The sequence below is a fragment of the Cherax quadricarinatus genome, chromosome 47, assembly GCF_038502225.1.
Source record: "Cherax quadricarinatus isolate ZL_2023a chromosome 47, ASM3850222v1, whole genome shotgun sequence".
Lineage (NCBI taxonomy): Eukaryota > Metazoa > Arthropoda > Malacostraca > Decapoda > Parastacidae > Cherax > Cherax quadricarinatus.
The window spans coordinates 22,961,895-22,988,864 of record NC_091338.1 but is presented as its reverse complement, the minus strand read 5'-3'; the positions used below and the strand labels follow the sequence as shown (position 1 = coordinate 22,988,864).

General features: G+C 44.0%; 1 protein-coding gene across 1 annotated transcript in view; it reads left to right on the top strand.

The window, feature by feature from the left end:
• Positions 1-22,999, top strand: part of LOC128696484 (lachesin-like) — a 344,218-nt gene extending 321,219 nt beyond the window's left edge. Inside the window, exons 7-8 of the mRNA XM_070094758.1 lie at positions 10,641-10,697; positions 17,717-22,999. Of these exons, the coding sequence (XP_069950859.1) occupies positions 10,641-10,697; positions 17,717-18,069 (410 nt within the window). The 3' untranslated portion in view covers positions 18,070-22,999. The remainder of the gene's footprint in view (positions 1-10,640; positions 10,698-17,716) is intronic.
• Positions 23,000-26,970: the final 3,971 nt, after the last annotated feature.

The following is a 26,970-nucleotide window of genomic DNA, read 5'->3' as shown; positions in this document are numbered from 1 at the left end:
TGTCCTTTTACTTTGTATACATTTTACTACAAATCTGAAAATATTTTCCTCACCATTTGGAGAGCAAGTTGAACTTGCAACATCAAAACTCCTAACCACCTCCGAACTACTACTACTACAAGGCTGACGGACTGATAACGTCATCTTCACTTCCCAACCGCTTCCGCTGTCTACAATATTGTCACCTTCGTATTCGACTGAAGAAGCCTGCTGAGCAAGTGAATAATTTCGACAATAAGGCTACCCAAGTACTGTGTCTTACTCATCTTCCTGTCGGAACTGCATACAGTTATTTTAATGTCCCGTTACTCGATTGCTAGCGCACTCGGCTCACATATTAGGTCCGTGGTTCGATACCCGGTACGGGTGGAAAATTCGGCCATGTTTCCTTAAGACACCTGCTGTCCCTGTTCACCTAACAGTAAATACATACCTGGGTGTTAGCAGACATGGTGCAGGTCGCATCCTGGGAGACAAAATTAAAATAATTTGCACGAAATGTTCTGCATAATAAGTTGTTTTGTATATAGTAATATGTTATTGATGTCAGTTATGATCTGTATACCTTGTAAATGTACTTGTAGAAATAAAGATATTATTATTATTATTATTATTATTATTATTATTATTATTATTATTAAAGTCCAGCTCTCACCCACCGATCGTCTGCTTACTAACACTACATTCCTCTCTTCTCCATTCCATGTTTCTACCTAACATCTATTTAACCTCTATCTTCTGCTCCTCCCATTCTCTCTTCCACCAGTAGTCAAAAATTCAGCCAGACCTGCAACAAAATTTATTGAATAATTATGAAAAGCTTGACAATGATCCACAGCCTTCCATTGGGGTCCGCAAGTTGACGATCCAATTAAAATTAATTTGTTTTGTGTTTCGATATCCTCTATAAAGGTTGCCACAGTTAATTGTTAGACTAATCCTGGTAGTCGGGTAACCTTACGTTGGTGGAGAGGGGTGTTTGGGAGGGGGGAGTGTTCGGGAGGGGGAGAGTGTTCAGGAGGGGAAAAGAGTATTCCGAAGGGAGGAGTGTATTCGGGAGGGGGAGAGTGTTCGGGAGGGAGGAGAGGGGTGTTCGGGAGGGAGTGTGTGTTCAGGAGGGGAGAAGAATGTTCGGGAGGGGAAGGAAGACCAGAGGCAGAATGGAAGGAGAGGTAGTAAATGTTAGTGTCACCCATCCATAATCTCCGTTCACTACCCTAGAGGGCAACAGCCTCTTAGCCAGCAACCTCATAGCTAGCAACCTTCCAACAACCTCATAGCTAGCAACCTTCCAGCAACCTCATAGCTAGCAACCTTCCAGCAACCTCATAGCTAATAACCTTCCAGCAACCTCATAGCTAGCAACCTTCCAGCAACCTCATAGCTAGCAACCTTCCAGCAACCTCATAGCTAGCAACCTTTCAGCAACCTCATAGCTAGCAACCTTCCAGTAACCTCATAGCTAGCAACCTAGCAGCAACCTCATAGCTAGCAACCTCATAACTAGCAACCTTCCAGCAACCTCATAGCTAGCAACCTTCCAGTAACCACATAGCTAGCAACCTTCCAGTAACCTCATAGCTAGCAACCTTCCAGCAATCTCATAGCTAGCAACCTTCCAGCAACCTCATAGCTAGCAACTTTCCAGCAACCTCATAGCTAGCAACCTTCCAGCAACCTCATAGCTAGCAACCTCATAACTAGCAACCTTCCAGCAACCTCATAGCTAGCAACCTTCCAGCAACCTCATAGCTAGCAACCTTCCAGTAACCACATAGCTAGCAACCTTCCAGCAATCTCATAGCTAGCAACCTTCCAGCAATCTCATAGCTAGCAACCTTCCAGTAACCTCATAGCTAGCAACCTTCCAGCAACCTCATAGCTAGCAACTTTCCAGCACCCTCATAGCTAGCAACTTTCCAGCAACCTCATAGCTAGCAACCTTCCTGCCAACAGTCACCCTTCCCTCTATCTTCCTTGCCACAACCTCCCTGTGAACAACTTCCCTACCAACCTCCTCCCTGTGAACAACTTCCCTACCAACCTCCTCCCTGTGAACAACTTCCCTACCAACCTCTTCCCTGTGAACAACTTCCCTACCAACCTCCTCCCTGCCCACAACCTCCCTGCCCACAATCTCCCTGCCCACAACCTCCCTGCCCACAACCTCCCTGCCAACAACCTCCCTGCCAACAACCTCCCTGTCAACAACCACCTGAGGGGACTTGTTGGTTGCGCAAAAATGCGCCTTAAATCTGGCGATAAACATTTGATCCAAGGAATTGCTTCAACTATCCTCATCCGTGGATCAACCTTGATAACCTCCTTTTCATCTGGTGCTGTATAATCCCTTACGAATTTAGCGTATCCATGAATATAAAAACAATAATTACTGATTAGTAACCCAGCAGGCCGTGTACTTCCTTAGTGGTAATAATCCTGGAATTGCCAGCAAAATGTTAAGCAAATGGAGACAGTTGCAACTAATGTGACATTTTATTGTTTCAACGTTTCGCTCTCCAGGAGCTTTCTCAAGCCGTTAGTAACGGCATTTTACTGCGGCGAAATATTACCACATAGCTAGCAACCTTCCAGTAGCCTCATAGCTAGCAACCTTCCAGCAATCTCATAGCTAGCAACCTTCCAGCAACCTCATAGCTAGCAACTTTCCAGCAACCTCATAGCTAACAACCTTCCAGCAACCTCATAGCTAGCAACCTCATAACTAGCAACCTTCCAGCAACCTCATAGCTAGCAACCTTCCAGCAACCTCATAGCTAGCAACCTCATAACTAGCAACCTTCCAGTAACCTCATAGCTAGCAACCTTCCAGCAACCTCATAGCTAGCAACCTTCCAGCAATCTCATAGCTAGCAACCTTCCAGCAACCTCATAACTAGCAACCTTCCAGTAACCACATAGCTAGCAACCTTCCAGTAACCTCATAGCTAGCAACCTTCCAGCAATCTCATAGCTAGCAACCTTCCAGAAACCTCATAACTAGCAACCTTCCAGTAACCTCATAGCTATCAACCTTCCAGCAACCTCATAGCTACCAACCTTCCAGTAACCTCATAGCTAGCAACTTTCCAGCACCCTCATAGCTAGCAACTTTCCAGCAACCTCATAGCTAGCAACCTTCCAGCAACCTCATAGCTAGCAACCTTCCGGTAACCTCATAACTAGCAACCTTCCAGCCAACAGTCACCCTTCCCTCTATCTTCCTTGCCACAACCTCCCTGTGAACAACTTCCCTACCAACCTCCTCCCTGTGAACAACTTCCCTACCAACCTCCTCCCTGTGAACAACTTCCCTACCAACCTCCTCCCTGCCCACAACCTCCCAGCCAACAACCTCCCAGCCAACAACCTCCCTGCCCACAACCTCCCTGCCAACAACCTCCCTGCCCACAACCTCCCTGCCCACAACCTCCCTGCCCACAACCTCCCTGCCCACAACCTCCCTGCCAACAACCTCCCTGCCAACAACCTCCCTGCCAACAACCTCCCTGCCAACAACCACCTGAGGGGACTTGCTGGTTACACAAAAATGCGCCTTAAATCTGGCGATAAACATTTGATCCAAGGAATTGCTTCAACTATCCTCATCCGTGGATCAACCTTGATAACCTCCTTTTCATCTGGTGCTGTATAATCCCTTACGAATTTAGCGTATCCATGAATATAAAAACAATAATTACTGATTAGTGACCCAGCAGGCCGTGTACTTCCTTAGTGGTAATAATCCTGGAATTGCCAGCAAAATGTTAAGCAAATGGAGACAGTTGCAACTAATGTGACATTTTATTGTTTCAACGTTTCGCTCTCCAGGAGCTTTCTCAAGCCGTTAGTAACGGCATTTTACTGCGGCGAAATGTTGCCGCAGTCAAATGTCACATTAGTTACAACTGTGTTTATTTACCTAACATCCCGCACTTGTGTTTGCAGGGGTAGAGTTATACCTCCTGACCCTACCTTTTAAGTATTAAATATCGATTTTGCTGACATTTCTCCATTAGGACGGATGTCAGTATACCTGGAGAGAGCTCCGGGGGTCAACGCCCCTGCGGCCCGGTCTGTGACCAGGCCTCAGTCTCCACCACCACTTGACTGTGTTCCACTTGTCACTATCTTGAAGCTCAAACAGAAATTTCTGACGTTGTTCCTGCCATCTGTGTCTCCTGGATACTTCTTATACCGTTTCTCCCACAGCACCGTATCATCCTTTGCGGATGATACTAGGATCTGCATGAGGCTGTCATCTGCTGAGGACGCGGTTAACCTCCAAGAAGATATAAACAAAGTTTTCCAGTGGGCAACGGTAAACAATATGATGTTTAATGAGGACAAATTCCAACTACTCCGTTATAGAAAACTGGAGGAGATAATAACTAGAACAGAGTATACTACTGACTCCGGCCATACAATAGAGCGGAAAAATAATGTAAGGGACCTGGGAGTAGTAATGTCTGAGGATCTCACTTTCAAGGATCACAACAGTGCCACGATCGCACGTGCAAAGAAAATGATAGGATGGATAATGAGAACTTTCAAAACGAGAGATGCCAAGCCCATGATGATCCTTTTCAAATCACTTGTTCTCTCTAGGCTGGAATACTGCTGTACATTAACATCTCCATACAAAGCAGGTGAAATCGCAGATCTAGAGAGTGTACAGAGATCCTTTACTGCACGTGTAAGTTCTGTCAAGCACCTTAACTACTGGGAACGTTTGAAAGCACTTGACTTGTACTCGTTGGAACGCAGGAGGGAGAGATATATCATAATCTACACTTGGAAAATCTTGGAAGGAATGGTCCCAAATCTGCACACAGAAATCACTCCCTACGAAAGTAAAAGACTGGGCAGGCGATGCAAAATGCCGCCAATAAAAAGTAGGGGCGCCATTGGTACACTAAGAGAAAACACCATAAGTGTCCGGGGTCCAAAACTGTTCAACAGCCTCCCATCAAGCATTAGGGGAATTGCCAATAAACCCCTGGCTGCCTTCAAGAGAGAGCTGGACAGATACCTAAAGTCAGTGCCGGATCAGCCGGGTTGTGGCTCGTACGTCGGACTGCGTGCGGCCAGCAGTAACAGCCTAGTTGATCAGGCCCTGATCCATCGGGAGGCCTGGTCATGGACCGGGCCGCGGGGGCGTTGATCCCCGGAATAACCTCCAGGTATCTCCAGGTATCTGTCTCTCCTGGCTACTTCATATACCGTTCCTCCAATCTGTGTCTCCTGGATACTTCTTATACCGTTCCTGCCATCAGTGTCTCCTGGATATTTCTTATAAATTAAACTCTCACTATCTGAGCACTGTGATAAATAAGACGTCTGTGCAACACTCGCGGATCTTTATTCAAGAATAAAGATTCCCAAGCACAGCACAAGTCTTGTTCTTCATCTTGTCGTTTTTCTAAGCCATTTATTCAGACTGAGCACTATGTATGTCCTGTGTATGTGTGTACTCAAACATTTGTGGTTGCAGGGATCGAGTCACAGCTCATGGCCCCGCCTCTTTGCTGGTCGCTACTAGGGCCGCTCTCTGCTCCATGAGCTTCATCGTCTCTCTTCATACTGCTGTGTACTCACCTAATTACTCACCTAATTGTGGTTGCAGGGATCGACACTCAGCTCCTGGCCCCGCCTCTTCACTGATCGCTACTAGGTCCTCTCCCTCTCTGCTTCCTGAGCTTTGTCATACCTCTTCTTAAAACTATATATGGTTCCTGCCTCCACTACTTTACTTGCTAAGCTATTCCACTTCCTGACGACTCTATGACTGAAGAAATACTTCCTAACGTCCCTGTGACTCGTCTGAATCTTCAGCTTCCAGTTGTGACCCTTTGTTTCTGTGTCCCCTCTCTGGAACATCCTATCTCTGTCCACCTTGTCTATTCCCCGCAGTATCTTGTATGTCGTTATCATGTCTCCCCTGACCCTTCTGTTCTCCAGTGTCGTCAGTCCGATTTCCTTCAACCTTTCCTTGTACGACATTCCCCTGAGCTCTGGGACTAGCCTTGTTACAAACCTTTGTACTTTCTCTTAACTTCTTGACGTGCTTGACCAGGTGTGGGTTCCAGACTGGTGCTGCATACTCCAGTATGGGCCTAACATACACAGTGTACAGTGTCTTGAACGATTCCTTATTAAGGTATCGGAACGCTATTCTCAGGTTTGCCAGGCGCCTGTATGCTGTAGCAGTTATTTGGTTGATGTGTGCCTCCGGTGACGTGCTCGGTGTTATGGTCACCTCGAGGTCTTTCTCCCTGAGTGAGGTCTGTAGTCTTTGTCCACCTAGCGGGCTAGCCTATACTCTGTCTGCGGTCTTCTTTGCCCCTCCCCAATCTTCATGACTTTGAATTTGGCAGGATTGAATTCGAGAAGCCAGTTTCTGGACCACATGTCCAGCCTGTCCAGGTCTCTTTGCAGTCCTGCCTCATCCTCACCCGATTTAATTCTTCTCATCAGCTTCATATCATCTGCGAATAGGGACACTTCAGAATCTATTCCTTCCATGATGTCGTTCGCATATATCAAAAATAGCACTGGTCCTAGAACTGACCCCTGTGGGACCCCGCTCGTCACAGGCGCCCACTGTGATACCTCTTCACGTACCATGACTCGTTGTTGCCTCCCTGTCAGGTATTCCCTGATCCATTGCAGTGCCCTCCCTGTTATATGCACCTGATCCTCCAGCTTCTGCACTAATCTCTTGTGGGGAGCTGTGTCAAAGGCCTTCCTGCAGTCTAGGAAAACGCAATCAACCCACCCCTCTCTCGTGTCTTACTTCTGTTACCTTGTCATAAAACTCCAGAAAGTTTGTGACACAAGATTTGCCTTCAATGAACCCATGCTGGTTTTCATTTATAATCTTGTTCCGTTCCAGGTGATCCACCACTCTCCTCCTGATAATCTTCTCCATGACTTTGCACACAATACATGTCAGACACACAGGTCTGTAGTTTAGTGCCTCATTTCTGTTTCCTTTCTTAAATATGGGGACTACATTTGCTGTCTTCCATTTCTCAGGTAGTTGCCCAGTTTCAAGGGATTCAAGGGATTGTGGTTAGGGGCACGCATAGCATCTCTGCTCCTTCTCTAAGGACCCATGGGGAGATGTCCGGTCCCATCGCCTTTGAGGTATCAAGGTCACTTAGCAGCTTCTGCACCTCCTCCTCGGTTGTTCGTATGTCATCCAACACTTGTTGGTATATTCCCTCTTGATGTTCCCTTCTGTGCTGTCTTCCCAGAGCCCTTCCTGTCTCTACTGTAAAAACTTCCTTAAATCTCCTGTTTAGCTCCTCACATACCTCCTGATCATTTCTTGTGATTTCTCCACCTTCTGTCCTCAGTCTGATCACCTGGTCTTTGACTGTTGTCTTCCTCCTGATGTGGCTATACAACAGTTTCGGGTCAGTCTTGATTTTCTATGCTATGTTATTTTCATACTGTCGCTGGGCCTCCCTCCTTACCTGTGCATACTCGTTCCTGGCTCTGCGACTGATCTCTCTATTTTCATGTGTTCTCTGCCTTCTGTACTTTTTCCATTCTCTGTTGCACTTCGTTTTTGCCTCCTTACACCTTCGGGTAAACCAGGGGCTCGTTCTGGTCTTCCCATTGTTTCTGTTGCCCTTGGGAATAAACCTTTCCACTGCCTCCTTGCATTTTGTTGTTACATATTCCATCATTTCATTTACTGGCTTTCCTGCCAGTTCTCTGTCCCACGGAACCTCCTGCAGGAAGTTCCTCAACCCTATGTAGTCCCCTCTTTTATAGTCAGGCTTTTCCCATTCAACTCCTGTTACTCTCTCCACTTGCAACTCTACTATGTATTCAAAGCACAGAACCACGTGGTCACTAGCTCCTAGGGGACTCTCATACGTGATGTCCTCAATGTTTGAACTGCCCAGGGTGAACACAAGGTCCAATCTTGCTGGTTCATCCTCCCCTCTCACTCTGGTAGTGTCCTTAACATGTTGGTGCATGAGGTTTTCCAGCACCACATCCAACATCTTGGCTCTCCATGTTTTGGAACCCCCATGTGGCTCCAGGTTTTCCCATTCAATCTCCCTGTGGTTGATATCCCCCATAACCAGCAACTTTGCTCTGCTGGAGTGAGGTCTTCTTGCTGCCTCAGCAAGTGTGTCCACCATTGCTCTGTTGCTCTCTTCATATTCCTCTCTTGGCCTCCTGCAGTTCTGTGGTGGATTATACATCACTGCAATGACCACCTTGTGCTCCCCAGACTGAAGTGTACCTACTATGTAGTCCCTTTCTCCTGTCTCGTCTATGCCTCCCATTTTCTCGAATTTCCATCGTTTTTTTACGAGCAGAGCAACCCCTCCTCCCCCTCTGCCCCTTCTATCTTTCCTCATGATCTGGTATCCTGGTGGAAAGATTGCATTTGTTATTGTCTCTGTGAGTTTTTTTTCTGTAACTGCTATGATGTCTGGGGACTTCTCATTGAGTCTTTCTTGCCATTCCTCATATTTATTCGTTAATCCATCCGCATTTGTGTACCAAACCTTCAACTTCTGTTCTAATACTGTAACTGTGGTCCTGGGGGAATACTGGGGATGGGAGAGCAGGAGCCCTGGTGGGGGCCTGTGGGGGGTTGCAGTGGAGGTGGAGGAAGAGCTCCCATAGGGGGTTGCTGTAGGGGTAAGGTTCGTGGTGCGAGGGGAGGGAACAGAGGGATCGGTGTGTGATGGTTGGTTGGATTGTTCAGTTGCCTTGGGGGTGTAGTGGCTTGAGTCCTTCTGCAAGTGTTTCTGGGGGAGGGTGCTTGTCCTTCCACCTGTTCCTGGGTTATTCTGCTCTCCTTTTTCATTTCCTCCCATTCCTTCTTTCGATTTTGCACTCTCTTTCAGTATCATCCTTTCCTCCTGTGTTCTGTCTCGATCGAGGTACACACTCATGAACTCCTGTTTGCCTCTCAGCCGCGCTTTCTCCTGCAGGATCATGGTTCGGGTTGATTCTGCCTTGAAAATTACTTTGAGAGGCCGATTCCTTTTCTTTGTGAACCACCCGATTCTCCGAAAATTTGCCACCTGGGTCATGTCTCCCTCGCCTATCACCTTCATGATACCTTCAAATCGCTTTTTTCTCCTGCTTTCTTTCCTCATAAGTTTCCCCTTTAGCTTCGTCTAGCTCATAGACAAAAACTGATCTCTCCCTTTCCACCTCCCACTGTGACTCCCATTGCATCCTCTGAGGTGTTTTTGTTCCTTCCCATGGAGTGTTCCTTCCTTCAGTCCCTTCCCTAGCTGTGGCCCCTATGCTCATTGGTTTGTCCTTCCTGCTCACCTGTTCCTGGCCCCCACAAGTGTCTGGTAAGGTCCCTGCACATGTCCTAGTTCCTTCAATGTCTTCCAACCTCTCATTCTGTCCTAGTGTGCTCCCTGTCTTTGACAGGACCTCTGCATACAGTTTAGCTTCCATGCTCCCTTCAGACCCATTGTCTGTGTCTGATGTAGACATTGCTGATGCTACTTCTGTAATATCTTTGTCTCTAGGCTGTTTCAGATGTCTCAGCTCCTCTTCTAATCTCTATCTTGGCTTCTGCTACTGTGGCATGTTGCTCCCATCTTCTGGATTCTGCTGCTAACCTCTCCTCCATCTTCCTTGTAAGCTCATGTAGCCTCCTTCCCCAGTCTTCCTCCCTTTTTTTGAGCTCTGCCTCCCAGTCCTCCCTCCCAGATTCGCCCTTCGGGCCCTTTGTTCTCATCCTAGTTCTAGGTTGCCCCATTGCTCCACAGAAGGAAGGGGGAGAGATGGTTAGGGGAGGGGAATAGATGGTTATGGGGAGTGGGGATGGATGGTTATGGGGGAGGGGGAGGATGGTTATTGGAGGGGGAGAGGTGTTTGAGGGAGGGGTTAGATAGTTTGGGGGAGGGGTAGGTGGCTAAGGGGAGAGGTGGTGTGTGTGTGTGTGTGTGTGTTAATAGGCATAATGTGTGAACACACACACTACACATGCAATATACAGAGGTTAACAACACATGTGCTGTGATAATTGGATGTGAGTGTTTAATGATATATTTGATTTCATTAACACGAAGGGATAAATATTTATCTGTTGAAATGTACGTAACTGTGGACTGTCCTATTTGTGTTTACAGGGGTCGATTAAACTGGCTCCTCTCATTTTACACTAGGAAAAGCACATGCTATAAGAGGGCCTCCGGTGCTCGGGAGGGTGTTTTGTTTCAAGATATGAGACCTAACTTCGTCTACCTTAAATTCAACATAATTATTGTGCATTTCCCAGGCACTGTTAAGTTCGTCCGGGTTTACAGCTTTCTCATTAATTATAATAATATTAAATAATTATTACGGTGTACGATGTCAAGTAAATTTAACTAGAAGAAATCAGTGAAGAAATGTCTTGGTCGAGCTGCGCCAGACAGTGTTTACTTCTGAATTATCACTGGTGGTGTGAGAACGTGTTGATGATGCCTCTCTTGCTCACTCTTCTCACTCCCTCAGCAACTTCAGGACTATACTGATCGTGTGAGAACGTGTTGTTGATGCCTCTTTGACTCGCTTCTCTCACCGACTTCAGGACTATAACTGATGGTGTGAGAATATGTTGTATAGTCTTCCCTGACTCTTCCTCTCCTCTCTCACAGTTCTGCGACCAGAGCAACGTAACGAGGATCACAGTTTGGACGCTTGGCACAGACCAGGTTAGTCTACAGCAGTACTTAATAATGTATTTTGCTCTTTCTGTGAAGCTTTAAACCTGTGTGACTATTTCAGTGCAAGGAGCGCTGCAGGCTCTACCCTCCGTCCATTACCGCGAGACGAAGGCATAACCAAACTACCTATTAAGAACACAGATGGCAGTCTAAAAGTTTATAGCACCTAGTAGTAAATAAGTCAGAAAACAAGGTAATCAGCAGGGCAAGACGAACAGCAGGGGTAGATTTCTTTACCCATGTATTCTGTCACCAATACTTACACTGTGTACAATGTTAATGATTAGAAATGAAAGAATGAAACTGAGCAACCAAGAATCACTCAGAGTACAAGTGGTCACGACCAGAGTTTGTGAAAGTCTGTCACTCAGCCAAGTGCGCTGAAATAACGTCACCTTGGCTGAAGTAGCTGGCTTCTACATGACTGGAGAGTTGAACTGCACAATAAGCACAACAGTGGGGCCCCAGAACAGCTACACTCTGAATTGTTGTGACACGAACGTTGAATTAGCGTAGGCCACAGAACCCATATTAATGATATCTTATATGCCACGAGAAATTTAAAAAATTATCCAGCTAGTGAGGCATTAACTTGCCCGTCTCGTTCAAGACTAAAGATCACAACATATGACATAATGGAAGAGTTTCTACCCCTAGCTCATCACAAAGTAACGTTCAAAACACTCCATGCTATCTTCTACCATTAGATTATTATTATTTAGAAAGTGCTACTCGACAGAATTGTTTGATTGACAATAGAGGCTCCCACCAGAATTGACACACGATAAATTACCAGTGAGCATAGTTATATAACATGTTTGTCTCGCGATTAGCAGGAGGATCGAGGCTGCAAGATTTCATACACATACTGCAAATTCCGTGTTGCCTGGGATTATTATTCTAGCAGTATGTAAATAGGGACAGTCCATGTACCTGAGCAATGATGGCTTGGTCGAGCAAGATTAGTTAGGTCAGCCGAGATTCGGCTAGGTGAATCCCAGCCAGGTTGGAAAAGTACAGATTAGATGAATCCTATTCAGGTCAGGTGAGTACAGACTAGGTGAATCTTATTCAGGTCAGGTAGGTAGATGAATCCTATTGTGGAAAATTTTGAATTTTCTTACATTTAAAGTGTTTAAATTTGATAAATATAATTATGTATTAAAATGTGATGCTCTATGCACCCTTCAAGAAATTTCGAGTGAGGGGAGGATGTAGAACAGCTGGAGGAGTGACACAGGAAGATGCCATTTATAATTTGTGGGCACTGGTTGTTGTGGAAAATTCAGCTAATAATCCATTGTCTTCGTGGCCAAATTGGAGTTTTCCGGCCTGAACTTGTAATAGGAACCCGTGTATGTCCTTTGCTGAGAATTGGAACAGGAAATTTGCGAGACCTCAAGAATTGCGTGTGGAAGATAAGGGTTGTGACCACTCACAGGTAAGTACACCATTAGTCCTTTCAATTAGATCTCTAACTGACCAGTGTAGTGTCTAGGTGTCAGGCAGGAGTTGTGGTGTGATCCATCTACAGTAATTAAATGGTAATTGGTAATACGAATTTCTTTTGTGTACCCAGCAAGCCTAATCATATACAGTCCACAATTTTAATTTACCAGAGTAGCTGGTTCAACATTGTAATTATTAATTTAATGTCTGGTCTAGCTTTTTGTGTGAGTGGTGATGAACTGGGCATCGAGGGAGTTACAGTCCTATGACCTACTATGACTTAAGTCCCACTTATCTCACCCAAATTACTTGCAGGTAATAATTCAAGTAATACCATGTAAACCTCCTGCAAGTAATTTGTTCACATAATAATTCACATCTATTCACTTCAGGTGAGCGTAAACTAGGCGAATCCTATTCAGGTCAGGTAAGTAGACTAGATAAATCCTATTCACATCAGGTGAGGTGCATAATAAAGATATTAAACTAAAAACTTCAGGTTAGTACAGACTAGGTGAAAATTTTTCAGGTCAGGTAAAGTTCAGACCAGGTGAATTCCATTTACTATATCTTCCAGTCATTCTCATTATTTTATCCATGTATATAAGTAACTGGTTCATATGTTTTGACTGGCTATTCATAATTTTCCCACATTTCCGAAATATTCATTTCACAGTTTCTAACAAATAAATTAATATGATTCAATTTTGCATTATCTTACATTAGATTTTTTCAGCAATATTTCTAACTTTTTTTTTTCATTTATCTAATTTTTCATTATTTCGCAACTCAAATTTTTGAAAACTTTGGAATACCAATTACACAATACAGAGGTAGATCTACTTATCTTGTTGTTATTAGAACGTTAATACACATATAATCAGCACATAGAAGAATGAAATTTATGACGACTTCTCGGTCAGACATTGATCAGTCATATTGATCTCCCAACGTTAGTCATATTGATATCCAAAATTTATTAGAAAGCGGCGCCAGCCTGTGTTCACCTCGGCTAAAGTTGGGAAAAAACTACTATTAAGTTTAGGTTGGTTCCTCACTCGCAAAAATTCCCCTCAGCGCTGTGAAGTTGGGGGGGACATTTTGAAAAATCCAATCCCTAAACCATACCCCCGGCCGGGATTGAACAATCGTGTCATTACGATTTCTTAAGTCATCCAATCCCTAACTTCCCCTCCTCCTCACCCTCTTACATTTACCCTCTCTGACCCTCCAACGTTGTCAGTGTGTGGATGCGTCTCATACGTATCTCTCGCTCTCTCTCATGTGTTGCTTCACATTTCGGATATGGCCATAGGTCGTTTAATGGGGAAGAGAAGTGATTATCATGCTACAACCTGGTGCTGGTATGGTGAATGCAGCACCTGGTGCTGGTGTGGTGAAGGCAGCACCTGGTGCTGGTGTGGTGAAGGCAGCACCTGGTGCTGGTGTGGTGAAGGCAGCACCTGGTGCTGGTGTGGTGAAGGCAGCACCTGGTGCTGGTGTGGTGAAGGCAGCACCTGGTGCTGGTGTGGTGAAGGCAGCACCTGGTGCTGGTGTGGTGAAGGCAGCACCTGGTGCTGGTGTGGTGAAGGCAGCAGCTGGAGCTGGTGTGGTGAAGGCAGCACCTGGTGCTGGTGTGGTGAAGGCAGCACCTGGTGCTGGTGTGGTGAAGGCAGCACCTGGTGCTGGTGTGGTGAAGGCAGCACCTGGTGCTGGTGTGGTGAAGGCAGCACCTGGTGCTGGTGTGGTGAAGGCAGCACCTGGTGCTGGTGTGGTGAAGGCAGCAGGCTGGTGTGGTGAAGGCAGCCTGGTGCTGGTGCTGGTGTGGTGAAGGCAGCAGCTGGTGTGGTGAAGGCAGCACCTGGTGCTGCTGTGGTGACGGCAGAACCTGGTGCTGGTGTGGTGAAGGCAGCACCTGGTGCTGGTGTGGTGAAGGCAGCACCTGGTGCTGGTGTGGTGAAGGCAGCACCTGGTGCTGGTGTGGTGAAGGCAGCAGCTGGTGCTGGTGTGGTGAAGGCAGCACCTGGTGCTGGTGTGGTGAAGGCAGCACCTGGTGCTGGTGTGGTGAAGGCAGCACCTGGTGCTGGTGTGGTGAAGGCAGCAGCTGGAGCTGGTGTGGTGAAGGCAGCACCTGGTGCTGGTGTGGTGAAGGCAGCACCTGGTGCTGGTGTGAAGGCAGCACCTGGTGCTGGTGTGGTGAAGGCAGCAGCTGGAGCTGGTGTGGTGAAGGCAGCACCTGGTGCTGGTGTGGTGAAGGCAGCACCTGGTGCTGGTGTGGTGAAGGCAGCACCTGGTGCTGGTGTGGTGAAGGCAGCACCTGGTGCTGGTGTGGTGAAGGCAGCACCTGGTGCTGGTGTGGTGAAGGCAGCACCTGGTGCTGGTGTGGTGAAGGCAGCACCTGGTGCTGGTGTGGTGAAGGCAGCAGCTGGAGCTGGTGTGGTGAAGGCAGCACCTGGTGCTGGTGTGGTGAAGGCAGCAGCTGGAGCTGGTGTGGTGAAGGCAGCACCTGGTGCTGGTGTGGTGAAGGTAGCACCTAGTGCTGGTGTAGTGAAGGCAGCAGCTGGTGCTGGTGTAGTGAAGGCAGCAGCTGTTGCTGTTGTGCTGAGGGCAGTACCTGGTGCTGGTGTGGTAAAGGCAGCACCTGGTGCTGGTGTGGTGAAGGTAGCACTTGGTGCTGGTGTGGTGAAGGCAGCACCTGGTACTGGTGTAGTGAAGGCAGCACCTGGTGCTGGTGTGGTGAAGGTAGCACTTGGTGCTGGTGTGGTGAAGGCAGCACCTGGTGCTGGTGTGGTGAAGGCAGCACCTGGTGTTGGTGTGGTGAAGGCAACGCCTGGTAGTGCTGGTGTGGTGAAGGCAGCATTTATGAGGGCAGCATGTGGTGCCGGTGTGAAGGCAGAACTTGTAAACGCAGCACGAGGTGCTGGTGTGGTGAAGGCAGCACTAGGTGCTGGTGTGGTGAAGACAGCACATAATTGTGCCTACTATTAAGTCATTTACCTCCTCTCTGCTTATTTCTCTCGTCTCAGCACTCCACTGGATTCTGATAAGCCGTGCTACTCCATCTCCTCTGTTCCCTCTGATGTTCCTCATAGTCTCATTTCCACTTAGTAAGATTACATATGTTATCTCTGTGAGCTTGGTCTCCACTATTTATTCGTTCAATTTTTTCACTCTTATTTATATTCCATCTGCGTTTATGTATCATACTTTCAGTTTTTTCTATCACTAACAACCCCTTTCAAAGTGGGTGAAATTACTGAACGTATAAGCTCAGTAAAGCACCTAAATAACTGAGAGCGATTAAATAGTCTTGATCTGTATTCCTTGGAATAAAAGCGCGACAGATGCATCATAATTTACACCTGAAAACTCGTAGAGGAATTTGTCCCAAACCTGAACACAGAAGTTACTACTTACGTAAGCAAGAGTCTTGGTAGAAGTTACAAATATCCACAGTGAGAAGCAGGGTTACCCTTAGTACTCAGAGGCAACGTAATAAGTGTAAGAGGTCCAAGACCATTCAGCATTTTCTCACCATTCTTAAAAGGGGATTGACGATGAACCTCTAGCTGTCTTCAAGAGGAACTGGAGAGGTTCCTAAACTCAGTTCCTGATCAGCTGAGCTGCGGTTCAATACGTTGTACTCCATGTAGCCCTGAGTCACTGGAAGGCCTAGTCTGGGACCAGGTTGCAGGGGCTTTGACCCTCAGAATACTTTTTTCTAGGTAAACTCCATTCTCTCGAGTTCATGATTTCTTGCACCTTATACAAGAGTCGGGGCGGCAATGGCAGTGAGGATTAGGAGACAGGGTGGAGGTGGGTTTCTTGTACTGGAAGGTCTGGGTCATAGATGTATATGAGTGGACGGAGAGGGTGGAGTCTAGGGAAAAGCTGAGGGTTGGGGCTTGGTATGAGAGGTAGTTGAGAGTAGGGATGGGACGATACCAAAATTTTTGCCGGTACCTATACCAGTTGGTTTAGAAAGACACGTAAGCAAACACTATGACATATTTATTAGAAAACATTTCGGTCTTGGGACCTTGATCACTTCTAACATACAGAGGTAGAAAGACATTATATATAGACGGAGAGTGAGATTTGAGTGAGGGACCTGAAGAATGCCATGTTGGGATGAGGTCGGGTAGACGATGAGATCATGTGACTTCTGTGTTGTTGGGTTGGTGGTACTTAGCCTGCATTAGTATCATGTATACTAATGTTTTTGAAATTTTGTGGCTTCCAGTGTTACGTTCTATTGTGTCGGTGACGACGATTAGTGAGGCTTCTAGGCACCGTCGGCGTCTGAGGTCTGGTTCGGCGACAACGAGTTGTGCCTCATCCCAGTTCATCAAATGCCCCGTGGAGTCTCTGTGAAGGACCTTAATAAATATGTCACAGTGTTTGCATACGTGTCTTTCTAAACTAACTTGTCGGTATTTATTACCAAGGTTTATACCACCTATACCAGTACTCAAGTTTAGGTAAATAATTATAACATCAAAATTACCGATACTAACCAATACCAATACCAGTATTTTGGCACAACCCTAGTTGAGAGGATTTTTATTCAGGGAAGGGCTAAGACTATGGGTGTAGAAGGGAGGGGGGGGTGTACGTTATGGCATGTTTTGGACATTTGCGTTTAAAATGGAATGGGAGTCAGAGTTTCATAAAAATCTATGAGATGTGCAAGATGGCGGAGCTTCCACACCTGTCCGAGTGTTCCCTGGCTCTCCTTCCTGCCTCTTCCATCTCTCTAGTCTCTTTCTTAGCTACTCACTTTTCTTCACTGTTCTGTCCCGATTGAGACACACTTATCTTTATTTCCCTAACCATGGTTTGTTTCATAATCCTGTCTTGTACCATTTTTGTTGTGAGAGTCGGTTTGACAGGGCATATTATCCCCCCCATCCCTTCCCCATCGTGTTATTTCCGAGTCTCCGAAAATTTTTTAGCTGGTTCACTTCGGGTTTCCAACATGTCAGTTTAATAATCGTTATAATATTTTGCTCCTCCGCCATCCATATCTCATCCCGAGTCATTTGTTCACCTGAAGCCAATGGGTAATCAACAATCTCTCTCCTCTTTCCCATTTCCTTCCCCTTCAGAATTCTGTGTCTGTTCTAAACAGTTCCTTTGCTCTGCGCTTATCTCCTCCAACTCATGAGAACACTTTTGCTAAGGTCTTGGTTCCTCCCTTATCTCTTCTTGTCTCTCGGCGAAACGTTTCCTCTAACGTCTTGAACTGTACACAAGTGTCTTTTCGGTATCACCAAACCAATTTTCAGGAAGATAACTGCCAGTCTTTTAGTTTTTGCTGTTATCGCCAAATCTACTTATTTGTGTACTCCATACCTATCCTGTGGACGCTAACGCAAGAACACATGGGTACAACAAACTCCTAGGAATTGTGGCTTGCAAGGGTTAATTGAAAAGCATTTGAGAATATTTTTATATTTTCTGTTGCATGACACTTGCTCAAAATATCTTGCATTTTATTTCCACTAATAAGATGCTTTGGTAAATTCCACTTCTTAATCTATGTTGTGTCTTGACAGAGCTGGACTCCGACTCTCCCGGCTACACTTTGGAGGAAAACGCTTTCATCCGTGGAGGAGTGAGCGGTTCTTTGGGTGGCGGAGGGCATCTAGAAGGACATGGCAGTGATGGCAGTGACAGAAGCAGCACTGGTGCCACTATATCCAGCGGTGCCATTCTCTCCAGTAGCATCTGGGCAGGGCTCCTAGACACGTACTGTCTGCGTCTAGCAGACACAAGCGAGCACTTTGTTCTCCTGTGGGTTGGTCTTGGTCTGCTGCTTCTGCTATACCCAGCTGTATCTTTAGGCATGACCTCTAGCTTACCTGGGATTGTCGGACATGCTGTTACTCAAGGCCAAGCCCTTACTTGACAACCATCTTCCTGATGGGACCAGCCACTCAATGGAAACACTGATGGCCATGATGATATTCCATGTGTTTATGTTGCGCTATATTAACAACGTGTGTATAATAGATCAACACGTGTACATCTGACGAGTATGTGCACGCTAAACAATCATGTGCAAACCAAACAACTATGCGCATACCAAACCTATATGGATTTTCGACTACAAACAAAATAAGACACAAAATGCACAATCACAGTGTAAATTCAAAGATATAATTGACTGGCTCCAATGTTGGAGCAGCAAGGGATACCGAGTCAAATAAAAGTCTGACCACTCTCTTCTCCAACAAGCCTCACCCAGTTTCTCTCACTAAAATAAATGAGTCAGAAAAATAAAGAAAGCTTGTATTAATAATCGTAATATTTCAGTCGAATTATTTCTAGAGATGTCATCTGCTTTCATCATTAATTATGTAAAAAGTTAAATCTCGAGACGCTGCGGATTATATTGTAAAAAAAACATCTCGAGAACGATACAATTTGTAATATAAAAAAAAAATTGTTGTGTATAGAACTTACATGATGGTTTGAGCTTGTAAACGTGATGTTTAGTGAGACTAGAATCGTATTATTATTGTGATGTATGTGTGCGAATTTGTACATGGTCTTAACGTTGTAGGCAGAATCAAGGTCCGCCTAAGTGACATAAATCTATAAAGGCTGTTTACAATCGAATTTTTATTATATTTAAATGCTTGAAATACGTGTGCACGCGGAGGGAGACATCCATGTGGGCAGCACTAATTGAAAGCTTGTTAAAAGAAGAAAAGAGCTTTTGTTTCTAGGTTAATAAATAATGTGACGAATTGCTATTGTTATGGATTTGAAAAAGTAACGGACTCTCGTTGCCAAGGTGCTGCAAGAAGCTACAACCTCTCATTGCTGGGTACTGCAAGCTACGACCTTTTGTTGCTGGAGTACTGCAAGAAGCTACGACCTCTCAGTGCTGGGGTACAGCAAGAAGTTACGACCTCTTATTGCTGGGGTACTGCAAGCTACGACCTTCCGTTAGTGGTACTGCAAACTGCGATCTCTCTTCGTTGGACTACTGGAAGCTGAGACTTATCTTCGCTGGAGTACTGGAAGATGCCATACCCTCTCTTTGCTGGGTACTTTAAACAGCATATATCACAGCCAGTATTTTGCTTAATTTCTTATATTCTGTATTTTGCTAAATTTCTGTGAATAAATATCATGTATTTGTAATATAGTGTTAGATCATAGACAGACATGTGTCTGAAGGTCTTCTTTGTACTTTAGTCCCTTCAGTGGCGCTGCTTTGATGCTACTGAAGGGATCTTGTTCTTAGGAATCGGAGTTATTCTCTTCTTTGAGTCAAGCCTAATTACCTCCCATTCTCAGAAACTGTATAACCCTTTTGGATTTGGAGAAGAGTTTGTACCACCTACAAACTGACAAAGACCCTGGCAAAATTCAAAGCTTAAATGATATTGTTTTGCTTGAAGATCAAGCTTTTTTAAAAGTCTACAGAGAATAAATGGTAAGCAAGGTGTATGTAGTTGTGTGCGAAGATGAGTCGTCGTGAGGTACGAACCAGTCCATGTCACATCAAGACGGCAGTGTATTGTGGGGAGCTGGTGAGCCAGGTCACTCCAAGTGGAAACATCCTTGGTGCTTAGTGACGGTGCCTGTGGTACGAACTAAGAACTGATCCAAGGCATCTTCTTTCATATATATCTTTCTTGAATAACCATACTCGTCCCGGGACGAATAGAAGAAAAGCACTGAGAATTATTTATACCCCGAGAGTTGATACAATCAGTCGCTGGTGTTTAATGCTTCCAGTTTCCAAGGAACCTGAGAACACTTCCTGGTTATTTAAGAACGCCAGTTGCATCACCTCCCCCGTAACCAAAACTGAAACACATTATTAGGCCTTAGGCTGAAACAAGTCACAAACAGCCCGTACTTAGATGAAACTTAGGCCGATATTTCGGTTCATCCCGAACCTTTCTCAAGTCACAACTGAGCAAGAAAAGGCAAAGATCAGGAGACGGGTAGGAAAGAGGGACGAGCAATACAGGAGTAACAGTAGCAGTAAAATTAGTAGTAGGATTAGCAGCAGTAGAAGTAGCAGGAATAATAGCAGGAATGGTAGTAGTAATAACGAGGTAGTTGCAGTGGTAGTAACAGAGAGGAGCGACAGTGGTAAAATAGTAGTAGTACAGTAGTAGTAGTAGTACAGTAGTATAGTAGTACAGTAGTATAGTAGTACAGTAGTATAGTAGTACAGTGGCAGTAGTATAGTAGTAGTAGTATAGTAGTACAGTAGTAGTAGTACAGTGGCAGTAGTATAGTAGTAGTATAGTAGTATTAGCATAGTAACAGTAGTAGTAGCAGATTAAAAGACCAAAAGAGCGGAGGAGAAGTGCTCCTGTGTGCCCTCGCTCACACCCAGTACAACTAGTGATAGAATAAACTACATCTCGTATAGGCCTCGTATAGGCCAGTAGGCCTGTTTGCAGTGTTCATTCTTCATGTTCTTATGTTGTCCCTAAGGAGCCGAAAAGTGCGATAAGCCTACTGGCCCATGCTAGGAATAAAAGAAGCAAGAAAAGCAGGGTGAAAGAAAGGGAAAAGAAAATCGAAAAGACCCTGAAGAGGAAAAGAGAGAGAATAGGAGAAGCCGAAAGTTACCTCAAGTCACAAGTATTTTGAAGCCTAGAGTATTTGTCGGTGTACTGAGAAAGGTTACCATCAGCAGAAACAGGACAGTATTCACGGAAAAAAAAAGGCCAAATGCAGTATAATAAGATCTTTTATTGACAACATTTCTCCCACACAGTAGGCTTCATCAACTAGCACACTGACTTGATAGTCTACTGGTTTACCTAGAGTTTACCATTGTTACTGTTACTGGTGGGCGAAACGTTGTCTCTTTTCCATGGTGTAGGTATTTTATATGAGATGATTAGGAGTATTGTACATTGAGATGATTCGCAAAATTGGCGTCTGTGAAAGCTAGAAGGTGGTTAAATAATTTTAACAGAGGACCAGTTACTAGAGCGACTGTGCTCTCTAACATGACAGATAAGAGCATTTTTGATGTCGGCAAGGCTAGCATCTCTATTTTGTGTGTTCAGCTCTGTTAGAAATAAAGCAACCAGCCACCAAAGTACTGGAGAGAAAATGGAGTAAACACCAGAGGACAGAGGGTGTTAAGATTTTGAAGATTGAAAAAGTGGAGGAAAAGAATTGGATCTTTCAGAGGAAACATGAGTTTAGAGGAAAAGAATAGGAGCTTTCACAGGAAAATGAGTTTGGAGGAAAAGAATAGGAGCTTTCACGAGAAAAATGAGTTTTGGAGAGAAGTCTGTCCGTTAAGCATGAGAGCAGGCAGTTTAGAAAATTGGAAGCCTAGCCAAGGCGAGAGAATGACCCGCAAAGAGTGGAAATTTCTAGAGTCAATAGACCTAGACGTCACGGATGCCGAGGGCACGAAGAAAGAAACAAACACTTTTCTTGAGAGGGAACATGGTAAGAAAAGTAGTTGAATATATTGTGCATTGGCTCAAGGTAAACTAAAAAAAATAGCCTTTCATAGATCGGCGGAAAGTAACATCAAGGAAAAGAAGCTACCAGTCAGATTCCCATTAGGCTTTAAACTTCACAGAAGAAGCAAGATATAGAGCATTAAGGAAAAGTTAGAAGAAAATAGCGTTATGTGACCAAATAGTCTACTTAGCGGCGCCAGAAAGGACGTCCTAATCTAATAGTAGGAAGTGGAAGAGTTTCGAAATATTTCATATAAAGGTTAACAAGAACGGAAGAGGAGAGGCCATAGCAACACCAAATGTTTGAGAATTAGTTATCTTTAATGGAAAAACGTTAGTCTTTTACTACTTGTACTATTACTATTTCTACTGTAAATCTACCTTATTACTATCATCACTACTATTACCATTACTACTAGTAGTATTAATGCTGCTAATTATGTTACTCTTACTACTACTATTGATGCTGCAAATTCTATTACTTCTACTACTGCCACTGTTACTACCTTTTATTTCTTCCTCCTCCTCCTCCTCCCCCCCGATCTGCTTTCTTGCCTTCTCTGCTTTTTCTCGCTCATTGGTGACTTGACAACGACGAACCTAAAAGTCGTAAATCGGGTTAATGACAAACTCGAGGAGAACCTGGGCATCTTCACCATCTGGCTGAAATTAAGAATACCTGGGTGATGTATCCACATGCTTAAACGAACACAGATATGCTTGCCGTTCAGTGTTTTACATCATAACACAGCTTCACATCGCATGGACTGGGTCAAAGCATGCATGAGGATCCACGAAAAGAAGAGAAGTAGAAGAAAATACCTCGAAATCCCTCTAATCCCTACCAGACACACCATCAGCCAGGACCACAAGGCAGTTAGCAATACCTATGATTCTTATCCTCCTGACACCCCTCCCTCACTCTCCTTACCTGATATAGTCAGGCTAGCTGTTCGCTACTCCTTGTCACCTGCTATCTCGACAATAAATACCTTACTTACCATGTACTCTATAGACTTGAGAAAAGTTTAGTCTCCAAGCCAAACGATGTCTCTGTTAGACTCCCTTCTGCCATAGTGTCTTTCAACCATAGGGATTCAGAGCTTCACTATCAGTAAAGTTTACACCTAAAGAGAGGTGTGCTTGACTACCCAAGTCTGTATCAATCAACCTTCTCCTACACCCTTAACAATCCGTGTGTAAAATATATCAAGCTTCCACTCCTATTGTGTAAATCGCCCAATTTAATGTTGTGTAAATAAATACCTAAGAGTTATTTAACTGCTGTGGGTCTTACCATGTGAAAAAACCTAAGGTTTACAATGGAAATAAGTCACACTGCTGCTTGTCATTCTGGGGTTAACCTGAGTTATTAACCCTCCGGGATAAATATTCTCAATAAAGTCTTCTTCATTAAGCGATGTATCTTTATTACCCCACACTAGTTTATAATAGAACTAACCAACGTACACTGTAATTACTACATTACTGCTACACATATTTAAGTTAAGTTAGAGATAGTCGTTTAGCACAAGGCAATAGTTAAACTTTCCATAGACAATAACACCTTAGGCACCTTCAGTCCGGCAGTCTGAGTGCCCACAGGGGTAGGCTGAGCCACTGGGAGAGTTAGTCAGTTCAGCTGTAAGGCACCTTCCCCTCTGTGTCCTTGTGCAGTGAATACACTCGTACACCAGACGATCACAGGCAAGGGACTCACTAGCTGGAGCAGGCAGTTGCGTGACTCACACAGGTATTTCTCAGGTATCCCCTACCCATAACACTACCACGTGAGTATTGATGAATGCATTCATGTGTATACACATGTATAAAGGTGGCACCCACGACCAGACATTAGCATAACAGCTGCCTTTCACGATCACATTGCCTGCTGTGAGGAATAAAGATCAGTATCACATTAAAGTTACCTTGAAGTGGTAAGGCAGGTTTCAGACTGAATTCACTACTGAAATAAGGGACCACTAACCCGACAAAGCCGTGACCCCATACACACACACTGCCTTAATTCTCCATAATAGTTATCACAAATCATTTTCAATATCTGTCAGAATTACCCTAATATTGATAACTAAATTTAGGGTTCCTAATTTTCATGCTGCAGAGTATGTAAGTCTAAGGGATTTCTTGAGTAGCACAAACTGAGATAACCTGGCTAGACATTATCGTGAGTGAGGCCTGACATACAGTCGTGATGGTTGCCAATGAACTGTATATGTTTGCCAAGCTCAATATATTTCTATTAGAGAGTTTTGATCAAACGTGAATGATCCAAAATGGAAATAGACTGAAAAATATCTTGGGTGATAAAAAGAGGCATTTACATGTGAATCAAGAGAGTTGAAGTCACTTTATTTAACAATATATTGAGTCTAAGAGAAAAGTCAAATAGGGAAAAAGGAAATCTAAGAAAGAATATGAAATAAATGTTGCAAGGGAATCAAAGACCAACTCTAAGGACTTCTTTCAGGAATATAGAAATAAAATTAGGGAAAGGATAAGTCCACTTAAATGTAACTCAGGTCAGCTTTCTGTTAATGACAAAGACTCCTGTGCCTTTTTCAACACATTTCCTCAGCGTTTATATAAAAGTATGCAAACGAAATACAATAAATCAACAATTAAACTGGCCAGGACGAAAGTAAATTATGTAACACCAAAGACACCAGTGACATGGTCTTCAGACAACTAGATAGATTGAAGCGTAACAAGTCACTGCACTGACGAGTTGGTTTCAAGGGTTCTCAAGGAACTAAGCAACCTACAGACTAGTCTTTTCATGAAATCACTGAAAATGTGCACCGTTAAAGACAAATGGAAAAAGGTAGATAGGTTACCCACTTACAAAGCAAAAGAAAGGCCCTTAGCCTCAAATTAAACAATCACCCTAACCTAAGTTAAGAGGTAGTTCGAAGCTTCTGTGAAACACGTAATTTGAACAATGAATCTCAGCACAGTTTTACGATGGGTCATTTCTCCCATACTAATTTACTAACCTTTTTCACTAAGGTATTCGAAGTGGAAGACCATTATAAAGAACACAATATTGTAGGTAGAAAACCATTATAAAGAACACAATGTTGTAGGTGGAAGATCATTATAAGGAACACAATATTGTGCATATAGAGCTCAGAAAGCCCTTCCACAAAATACCACAGAGGAGATTGATTTAAACAGTAACTGCACATGAGGATGAGTAGGTATCTTCATCCCCAAAAAAATCGCATACACGATAAGCTTCTTCAGTCAAATTCAGAGGTAACTAACATGAACACAGTGGAAGCAGTGAAAGTTAATGATAATGAGATCTCTTCATCATCCTTCAGGACGTAGTTTTGAGTTGGTCAGTCCGTCAACCTGGTGGTGAATTCGACTGTTCAAGACTATAAAGTCGAAGTCATCTCCAAGCTGAGGGACTGGCCACCTCAAAACAACTACCTCAAGGCTGATGGACCGATGACATCACCTCTTACTGCTTCTGTTGTCTCCACGTTAGTCACCTTAAGAAGCTTATTCTATAGGCGAAACTTTTCGTAATGAAGATACCTAATTGTTGTTTCTTCCCTATAAGTCGCCATTGTATTTCATTATTATATATTAGGAAAAATTATTTGCTGGGTCGAGGCTTGGCGGACCAATAGCCAACAAGCAGCAGCCTATCGGTCACTCCTATGTCGGTCACTCCTACAGCGTGTCACAGGCCAACACTGGGACCCTTGTTCACAGTCCTCATAAACATCATTGAAGAGGGAATAAATTACTACGTAAGTTTACCGATGACACTACAATGGGCTGTCACTGTCTGGTGAAGACTCTAGAAATCACAAAAATGGGTTGATGCTGTGGTCGGAGATGTGATAGATGTACATCAGTGCAGATAAATTTTAGTTGCAAAACCCACTGCATACACTTTCAGTAACAGTTTATTCAAAATCTATGTGAACCGTAAACAATGTGCAAGAATTATAATGTAAAAAATAGTCACCTGAAGCTTCGCCTTCGGGAATATATTTATTTTTTTTATTTTTAGGGTGGCGGGGGGAGGGGTAAAGGGTCAACTTTTTCGATAGGTTAGGTCAGTTAAGTTACCTTACATCACATACATTTAACATGGCTATGTTTGGCTCCTATATTAAACTTTCGTGAAACAAAAAAAAAGGCCTACCACAATTATAGGCAACGATATTTTACTTTTTATCCTTGGGGAGGGAAATGTAAAGAATGTTTTATGTTGGTGTTGAGTAAGTCATATTTGTCAAATTACTGTCTGTAAAATTATGAACCAAACGTCTGAATTATCAAGAAGGCATTTTAGTATATTTGACCATAAAGCTGAAGGTATGTATTGCCTCGAAACGTCTTTATAATCTTTACTGCCTTCCTGGATAAAAAAATTTGTCACTTTTGTTATTTTACGAGTGTACTAGGGAAAGACTTTTACAGTTTCCCTTCGCAAGAATTCATCTAGTCTTCAAATGTTTCGTGAAAACTTAAAATAAGAAGTAAAGGAATTTCCCTTGTAAGAAAAACAAGGAATGATTTCCCCCCATTGTTCCATAAAGAATAAGGAAAAATATATTTCCAAAATAAAGGAAAAAGCTGCCAGTTGAGGCTGTAATAATCAAGAATAAAATCATTCATATTCTGTCACAAAAAGAGACTTTGTTGGACAATAAACATGAAAAAAGAGTAACACCTCATTAACAAGTGTAAGATACTTCTTTCCCAATTACATTAAAAAGAGGGGAATTAGCCCCAGTAACCAAGGCATGGAAGTCGTGCCTCAGTAACAAGAGACGCAGTGCACAATAACCCACCGGAAAGGAACAATTCGTTGCAAAACAAAACGAAACAAAGTGGACTATTTTCGGCCACGACAAGCAGACATGATTAATTGTGTACCAGAACACTTGAAAAGAGGTCAGATCTTGTCTTCATGATCTGGAATGTTTTGAGAGCCACTCGTACTCCCATAAATGACGATGGTTACTAGCAACAGAATATGACAACTTAAGTGAACAATGAGCACCTGTCGCGGAGCGAGGAGTTCTCTGGAGGCGCAGAAACCAACCCTACTTGTAATGGTAAGACTTTTTTTATATACTATATAAATATTCCATCTCTGTTGATCATTTTCAGTTTTGACAGTTTGACAGCTTTTTTATCCACCCCAAACCCTTCCAGTGGAAGGTTGTGGCACCATACATATCTTGTTTAGGATAGTCAAAAGTGGACTATGGCACATGAGTGTCCGGACTGCACCCCGACATTCATGTTATCTAGCAAGTTACATCACATCTGAAATTATATTTTCACGAAACGGCTTGAAT